Source organism: Sardina pilchardus, chromosome 21, assembly GCF_963854185.1.
Source record: "Sardina pilchardus chromosome 21, fSarPil1.1, whole genome shotgun sequence".
Lineage (NCBI taxonomy): Eukaryota > Metazoa > Chordata > Actinopteri > Clupeiformes > Clupeidae > Sardina > Sardina pilchardus.
The window spans coordinates 24,182,979-24,192,437 of record NC_085014.1 but is presented as its reverse complement, the minus strand read 5'-3'; the positions used below and the strand labels follow the sequence as shown (position 1 = coordinate 24,192,437).

Genomic DNA, 9,459 nt, shown 5'->3' with positions numbered 1-9,459 from the left:
GGTCTCCCTCCCTCCTCGGCAAGCCCCGATTCCTCTTCCTCTTCCACCTGCTCCTCTGTGACGCCCTGCAGCTGGTCATCTTGCTGGCCAGGAGTGTCTTCCTCACCTCACGCCGCACCATGCCAGTGACCCACTGCGTGGTTCACATGTCTGCCAACCAGTTCTTGAGCATAGTGGCCCTCCTCCTGCGCGCTGCCCTGTCGGTGGACTGCTGCGTGGCCATCTTGCTGCCCCTGCACTACGAGATGCTGCTGAGCCCTGGACGGTGTCGGGTGGTGGTGGCTCTCGGCTGGACACTGCCCCTGTTGGTGAGTATAGGAATCTTGTGGATGATGCTGGACCTCGTGCAAATGGACGCGGCCATCCCGCTCTGCCTCCCTTACGTGGTGGGGCTCTGTCTGTCAGACAACAGACCTGTGCTTATTTTCCTCACGGCCGTCAGCGTCTTGCTGCTGCCCGCCTCCCTCCTCACCATCCTCGGCTGCTTCGCGCTGCTCTGCTGGCAAACGCGGGGGAGGATCTGCACGCAGCGCCGCGCCGGGGTCACGCTGGCCTTGCAGGCCGTGCAGATGGTCATCCACGCCTTGTCACTGGTGCTGAATACCACCTACATCCTCAGCAGAGAGAGGAATGAGCAGTGGGCCTTGGCTCTCAATGCTGTTTATACCCTGGGCATCTCGCTCATCTCACTGGTCTATGGCTACCGCTCTCAAGAGCTGCGGTGCAGACTGCTGAAACACCTTGTGTGCATTCAAGTCAGCAGCAGTCAGTGAACTTTTCACATTATATTGTGCTCCACCTCAGGGTCCTCTGCTGGCCCTTTGACATGGGCAAGGGACACAGAAGAAGTTCTCTCAGCACAAGCTCCTTGCACTGAGCAGTTACTGAGTCACACACTCCAAGTCGCTGGACACCCAGAGGTTTGTGTGCGCTCTGTGCACGGGGCAGCTGGTGCTGCTCACGCCCTCCAATTCCCACGGACCTACGCCCTTTGCAATCTACGTGAAGGAGAACTACAAGACCATCCGACAGCAGCTGACTGGCCAGAGTCACAGGGACGTCATGCACAAGCTCAGCGTGGACTCCCTTATGAAAAAGTACTAGGAATCTTGAAGTATTTTAGGACAGAATATTAGTAATCATATAGGAATCTTATAGGAATACTATAGTATGTTGGGACATAGGCCTACTATAGAAGTACTGAAAGACTAAATAGAAATACTATAGTGGCTATAGGATATTATAAAGGTTTTACAGAACATATAAGATATACTTCTGTGATGATGTTCTATATTAATTCTAGAATATTCTATAGCCGCCATAGCATTTCTATAGTCTTAGTAGGCCTATTATAGCATGTCCCAAAATACTATAGTATTCCTATAAGATTCCTATATATGATCACTATTTTGTCCCAAAATCCTTTAACCTATAATACTTTTTCGTAAGGGCTTTGCCAGCAGGACACATCTCAGCAAAAGCTGAGCACCTTCTGAAGGAATGTCGGGGATAAAACAAGGGATTTGTGGTTCCTGCATAACTTCTAGGAACCTCACTGATGAAATAATTTGGCAGCTTCAACAAAATCAGCCATACTATTTGTTAGCTGAAAAGGCGCTCAGAATCAGAAGTAGTAAAGGAGTGGGACAATATAGGGAGTGAAACTCATCTGCAGAAAAAAATTAACTGTCTAATATGTGGCAGTGATAGATAAGTCCTATTGGGCAAATACAGTTATGACAAGTTCACTAGTCGTGCTTTGTGTCTTTTTAATGTTTGTTTTAATGTTTTAATGTTTAAAATTGTTTCTGTGAATTTCTGTGTTCAGTAATGTGTCTTATGATCTAATTTATTTTGTGTCTTTCTCAATAAAGACGTTTTGTGTGCGAACAAGGTGAACTGTTAGTCATTGAATACAATGCAATTTAAATATACTGTAGATAAACTAGTAGTGTGGATAGTGCTATTGGTAGTGTGCTATTTGCTTAAGGCCTTTGTGACAGCAGACATCTGCCTCTGCATAAAAGCAAGCAGGGGGTAGTATAAACATTATGGTAATGTATCCATGGCGACTAATTAATAAGTGTTGATCATTGATCAAAATGAACTGACAGGACCCTGATAACGAAGGTGGCAGAGCTTGTGTGCTTTGTGGAAAGTCTCTGCAGTATTTCAGTTCAGATCTGTCGTATATGACAGCACAAAGAGTTATGAGTTGAAGATGAATTATCCCCATAACCTGACCTTCAATGACTGATTCAAAGGTGAGTGAATATATTTTTGTTAAATACATATTAATTCAATCATCACATATAATGCATATACAGTGACTAATCTAATACTATAATACATAGTGAATGTTGAGCTGTAGTGAGGCAATTAAGTTTTTGATGTGGCATGATCATAAATTTATCTCAGATTGATGCAAAGGGCAAGAAAGTTCCATTTTCAAATTTGCTATCTATGACAATAGATAAACCTGGAAATGGAACACTTTGGAAACATATAAACATTTGTCCATTCTTCTTGGCTTCTTTTCCACATTTTATTTTCACATGATCAATTCATACAGGCTCTTTTGGGTGTCTATTTGTCCTTGACAGACATCATGAAGATATGTAATGGCACCAAAACGTTGTCCATGGACCCCCACCTACATAACGTTGTCAGCCTAAGCATTGTGAGCGTCGTCTGCGTGGGCAACATGCTCCTGAGCATTCCTCTGCTGGTGGCCATCTGTAGGTCTCCCTCCCTCCTCGGCAAGCCCCGATTCCTCTTCCTCCTGCACCTGCTCCTCTGCAATGCCCTGCAGCTGGTCATCTTGGTGGCCAGGTACGCCTTCCTCACCTCACACCGCACCATGCCAGTGACCCACTGCGTGGTTCTCATGTCTGCCAACGAGTTCTTGGCCACAGTGTCCCTCCTCCTGCGAGCTGCCCTGTCGGTGGACTGCTGCGTGGCCATCTGGCTGCCCCTGCACTACGAGACGCTGCTGAACAGGGTGCGACGTCGGGTGGTGGTGGCATTCGTCTGGACTTTGCCCCTGCTGGTGAGCATAGGGGCCTTGTGGATGATGCTGGACCTTGTGCATAAGAACGCACCCATCCCGCTCTGCCTCCCTTACACGGTCGGGTGCTATCTGTCGGACCAGGGAACTGTGATCATTTTCTACACGGCCGTCAGCGTCTTGCTGCTGCCCGCCTACCTCCTCACCATCCTCGGCTGCTTCGCACTGCTCTGCTGGCAAACGCGGGGGAGGATCTGCACGCAACGCCGCGCCGGGGTCACGCTGGCCATGCAGGCCGTGCAGATTGCCATCCACGCCTTGTCACTGGTGCTGAATACCACCTACATCCTCAGCAGAGAGAGGAATGAGCCGTTGTCCCTCGCTGTCAGCGCTTTTTATAACCTGGGCATCTCACTCATCTCACTGGTCTATGGCTACCGCTCTCAAGAGCTGCGGTGCAGATTGCTGAAACCCCTTGTGTGCAGTCAAGTCAGCAGCAGTCAGTGAACTTTTCACAGCAATTATATTGTGCTCAACCACAGGATCCTCTGCTGGCCCTTTTACATGCAAGGGACACAGAAGAAGTTCTCTCAGCTCAAGCTCCTTGCACTGAGCAGTTATTGAGTCACAAAGATAACATGTTCAACAACATATTTTAATAGTATTTTTTTTCTCTGTCATTCTTATTTGACTTCAAAGATTTAAAAGGGATGCATGATATTATCTGTAAAACATCAATATCGCCACATAGTCACTTATTATCGGAATCAGCAAATATAATATTTTTGATTTTCTTGGGAGATAAATATAGTCGGCAGAACCTGTTAGGGAAGCATCATACAAATAAATTAAAATTGGATGAGATACATTCATATTTTGAAAATATCTAATTGCAGACTTTACGTCTATTCCATGTTGCAATGATTCCCTTATTTTTCAGTGAATGTCTATATGTCTTAAAATATATATTTAGTTATATCTGCAAGTAGGCCTAGATCTTCACAGTGAACTCTCTAACAGGAGAGACCCAGAAAAAAACATGTGTAAATCAGAATCACCATCAGCAATCAACCAAAATGAGTGTAGAAATATCGGAATATTGAATATCGGCAGAATCCCAATATCGTGCATCCCTAACATTTAACACACTTAAGCCCAGTCCAGGCCCATCCCGAGCTGCCCATGGTCAGCTGCTGCCACAGTTACGACGTCAAGTACAAGTTCCAATACCAGTGCAACCGCTGCAAGAATACGTGAGTCAGTCAATAGACTAAGAAGGGTGGAGTTTCCTGTGAAAAGTCTTATCTATAGTGTTGGTGAAGTCTTATCTGTCTATCTATCTATCTGACTATCTGTCTCTCTGTCTGTCTATCTGTCCATCTATCCGTCAGTCCTGGTAAAAAGTCTTATCTATCATATCTATCTATCTATCTATCTATCTATCTATCTGTCTATCTGTACGTATGTCTGTCTGTCTGTCCTAGTGAAATCGTATCTATCTATTAGTCCTGATAAAAAGTATTCTGTCTGTCTGTCTGTCTGTCTGCCTTTATTTGTTCTAGTGAAATGTCTTATCTATTAGTCCCGGTGAAAAGTCTTATCTATTAGAGTCCTGGTGAAAAGTCTAATACAGATGATTACATGTGAACAAGATACAAAGACATTGATGGTTTTAGTGATAAAGTTAATTTAGCTGTTTCTACTTTCCAGCATTGGACGGCACTCCAATGAACATGGACACCCAGAGGTTTGTGTGCGCTCTGTGCACGGGTTAGCTGGTGCTGCTCACGCCCTCCAATTCCCGCGGACCCACGCCCTTTGCAATCTACGTGAAGGAGAACTACAAGACCATCCGGCAGCAGCTGACTGGCCAGAGTCACGGGGACGTCATGCGCAAACTCAGCGCGGACTTTGCCAGCAAGACGCGTCTCGAGAGCTGAGCGCCTGCTGGAGGAAAGTCGGGACAAAACAAGAGATTTGTGGTTCTTACGTGCATAAATAATCCATACCTCACTGATGAAATAATTTGGCAGCTTCAACAAAATCAGCCATACTATTTGTTAGCTGAAAAGGGACTCAGAATCTCAACTAGTGAGGGAGTGGGACAATATAGAATCTGCTGAAAAATGTTCTAATATGTGACAGCAATAGAGAAGTCCTATTGGGCAAATTAATACACTTATGACAAGTTCACTAGTCATGATTTGTGTCATCTTAATGTTTTAAATTGTTTCTGAGAATTTCTGTGCTCAGTGATGTGTCTTTTGATTTATTAGAGTGCATTCTACTGTTATCCGATTGCTTCTCGTACGCTTTTTGTGCGTCTAATTCAGCTTCAACCATTGAACGTAGAAACTGCATTCAAACTGCGCTGCGTAGGTCTTACTTAGGTGACTTCAGCTATATATTTTTAGAGGGGATGCATCCCCTCTATTGAAATCCGGTCGCTTCTTATTAGAGGGGATGCATCCCCTCTATTGAAATCCGGTCGCTTCTTATTATTATTATTCTTTTTACCTTTTTGTGCGCGCTATTCAGCCCAAACCGCTTAACGTACAAACTTGGTTGAAACACTGTTCCGTAGATCTTCCAAATATCTACTAGACAATCTATTTGACATCTTTGAGAAGTTTATACTTTTTGAGATATTTGTAATTAAAAGTGTATTTTTCCCCCATAGACTTTAATGGAGAATGTGATGTCATAATGGGCCAGAACTCTCAGTTCCCAGTCTAGTTAGAACACTGCCCTGTGAATCCAACTGTCACTTTTAATCAAAGATTCTAGAACAGAGTTCCACTTTAGAATGTTTGCCTTTAAGCATACAATCTGGCTCTCCCTGAACTACACATCCTATTGAAGTGTTTCCTGTGTGTCAAAATAAAAGTCTACCCAACAGATTGCATCCCCTCGTGTAATTCCTCGGGAATTGCATTTCTAGTTATTAGAGGGGATGCATCCCCTCTATTGAAATCCGGTCGCTTCTTCTTATTATTATTCTTTTTACCTTTTTGTGCGCGCTATTCAGCCCGAACCGCTTAATGTACAAACTTGGTTGAAACACCGTTCTGTAGATCTTCCAAATATCTACTAGACAATCTATTTGACATTTTTGAGAAGTTTATACTTTTTGAGATATTTGTAATTAAAAGTGTATTTTTCCCCCATAGACTTTAATGGAGAATGTGATGTCATAATGAGCCAGAACTCTCAGTTCCCAGTCTAGTTAGAACACTGCCCTGTGAATCCAACTGTCACTTTTAATCAAAGATTCTAGAACAGAGTTCCACTTTAGAATGTTTGGCTTTAAGCATCTCTCTCTCTCCCTGAACTACACATCCTATTGAAGTGTTTCCTGTGTGTCAAAATAAAAGTCTACCCAACAGATTGCATCCCCTCGTGTAATTCCTCGGGAATTGCATTTCTAGTTCAACTTTGTAACTTTTATACTTTTCGAACTATTAAATAAAAAATATTAACATTTCCCCATAGACTTAACATTGTGATTATGACATCATAATAGGGCAATTAGAATCTTACGCCAGGTGGCCAGTCCACCTGCAGCAGCTCTCTCTCTCTCAGGCTTTAAGCATACAATCTCTCTGTGAAGACTACATATCCTGTTAAACTGTTTCCTCTGTCCACAACTGTTTCAAAATAAAAGTCCTCACTGCAAACACTATTAAATCGTTTACCCATTGAAACTACTCAACTATTTTACTGTTCAGCCATTGCAACTGTCAGTTATCATCAATTATGCCTCCAGTCAACTAGGCTATATGAAACCTTCATGTACCTAGCAACCAACATAGCAACCATTAAAATTAAGCATTTATGACAGTTTCCATAGCAACCAACATGATTACTGCAGTAACTTCTTTACTCCTGATAGCGGCCACCATGGATACCCTAGCAACAAATATTTCAAAATAAAAGTCCTCACTAGCAAGTTAGCTAGTTAGCATAGTTAGCATAGTTAACATTTTTAGCATAACTGCTAGAAATCATTAGCTAAGTTAGCTAATCAACCTGGTTAGCATTGTTAGCATTTTTAGCATAACTGTTAGAAATCATCAACTAAGTTAGCTAATCAACATGGTTAGCATTGTTAGCATAGGTAGCATTGTTAGCATAGTTAGCATTTTTTACATAACTGCTAAAAATCATTAGCCAAGTTAGCTAATCACCTTGGTTAACATTATTAAAGGGATATTCCACCATTTTTGGAAATACGCTCATTTTCCACCTCCCCTCGAGCAAAACAATCGATATTTACCTTGTTCCCGTTCATCCAGCCATTCTGTGAGTCTGGAGATACAACTTTTAGCTTCAGCCTAGCATAGATCATTGAATCGGATTAGACCATTAGCTTCTCGCCTGCTAGCTTCATGTTTAAAAGTGACTAAGATTTCTGGTAATTTTCCCATTTAAAACGTGTCTCCTCTCAAGTTAGAAAGTGCAATAAGACCAACTGAAAATTAAACCTGGTGTTTTTCTAGGCTGATTTGACATGGAACTACACTCTCATCTGGCGTAATAATCAAGGTAAATATCGATTGTTTTGCTCGAGGGAAGGTGGAAAATGAGCGTATTTCCAAAAATGGCGGAATATCCCTTTAACATAACTGCTAGCAAACATTAGCAAAACATTAAACATCAATTAAACTATACCTATCGCCATCCATTTAAAATGATTTACCAACCAACATAAATTAAACTATCAGTCTGACAACATTCATTAAATCTTTTTATCAACAGCTTTTAAGCTATCCATATTTAATTTTAAACTGTCTATCTTCACACTATCAACTTTCAAAAACTATGAAACCACCATGTCTACCCTAGCAACACCTTAGTAACCATATACATGATTTATCTGTACATTTTTGCATTTTCATGCACTCCATGTAATTTCCTTGGAATTACATTCTCTAGTTTTATTTGTTGTCTTTCTCAGTAAAGACTTTTTGTGCACCAACAAGGTGAATTGTTTGTCACTGAATACAATGCTTTTTCAAATACTGTAAAATGTAGATAGGCTACTGTTGATAAAATGATGATATTATTTGCTTTAGGCCTTTGTGGCAGCACAAGACATTTGCCTCTGCACAAAAGCAAGCAGGAGGTGATAGCATCATTGATTATATTAAAATGAGCGGACAGGACCCTATTAACGAAAGCACATGGCAGAACTGGTGCGATTTGTGAAAAGTCACTGGTGCTGTATTTGGCAACACATTTCAGTTCAGATGTCCCGTGTGACAACAACACAATGGGTATATGTTGAAGATAAATTGCTTACATTTCAAAATTAAACCTGACCGTCAATGAATTTGTGCTGATTAAAAGGTGAGTGAATATATTTTACTTAAATATACAGTCCCCTCCATAAGTATTGGAACGACATGTTAAAGTGGACTATAAAGAGGAATATAAAACCATCTTTTGGAAATTGATCTTAATGCCTTAAATGAAAAGATGAGGAAATATCCAACCTTTTAGGACATACATTTTCTTTGTGAATGAATAATGTATCATAAATAAATAAATGTTTTCCTTAAAATACAGGGGTCATAAGTATTGGAATGCCTATGTTAAAGGAACACTTCACTGTTTTTTTTTTTATATTAAACCACGTCATTCCCTTAACTAAGACGAGTTGATACATACCTCTCACGTTTCAATGCGTGCACTCACTGGCTTTGGCGTGCGGTGCTACTTTGATAGCACTTTGCGCGGTAATATCCTCACTCCGAAGTGAAGCTGAAAGTGCAAGAGTGATGATATTACTGCGCCCAGTCGAAGTGCTCCCAAGTGTTATTCCGCCACACAACATAGTTATTCCTCTTACCCGCTTAGAAATACACCATGTTTGATTTTGTCTCACCATACTTGGTCGTGTGACTATCATGTAACGTATTTTAGGGAAAACATGGAGGTGTTTGGTTTCTTCTAACTTAATCTCTCTTTGGATCCTAATGAATGAACTGGGCTAGCCAAGTGCTATCAAAGTAGATCCGCGCGCCAGAGCCAGTGAGTGCACGCATTGAAACGTGAGAGGTATGTATCAACTCGTCTTAGTTAAGGGAATAACATTTAATATGAAAAAACGGTGAAGTGTTCCTTTAACTCTATGAAGCAGGCAAATGCCAGTTATTTATTATTATTTTTTTTAAGTATATTTTTTGCCTTTATTTGTATAGGACAGTGAAGGGTAAGACAGGAAGTAAGTGGGAGAGAGAGATGGGGTGGGACTGGGAAATGACCGCAGACTGCGGACTCGAACCTGGGTCCCCGTGGGCACTCGGACCCGTATGTAGTATGAGCGCTGTAGCCTGCTGTGCCACAGTGCTCCCCACAGATGCCAGTTATTTCATGGATCCCTCTGATAAAGTCCCCTTGGCCTTTGGAATTAAACCCAAATAGCTGGTTTCATTATCATTGAGCTCAAT

The 9,459-nt window shown here is 41.9% G+C and overlaps 1 protein-coding gene across 1 annotated transcript; it reads left to right on the top strand.

Moving 5' to 3' along the window:
* The first annotated feature begins 2,704 nt into the window (after nucleotides 1–2,704).
* LOC134068611 (C5a anaphylatoxin chemotactic receptor 2-like) lies at nucleotides 2,705–4,947 on the top strand. The gene is made up of 2 exons (XM_062524296.1): nucleotides 2,705–3,391; nucleotides 4,783–4,947. The coding sequence occupies exons 1-2, from the start codon at nucleotides 2,705–2,707 to the stop codon at nucleotides 4,945–4,947; spliced, it is 852 nt and encodes a 283-aa protein (XP_062380280.1).
* The last annotated feature ends 4,512 nt before the right edge of the window (nucleotides 4,948–9,459 follow it).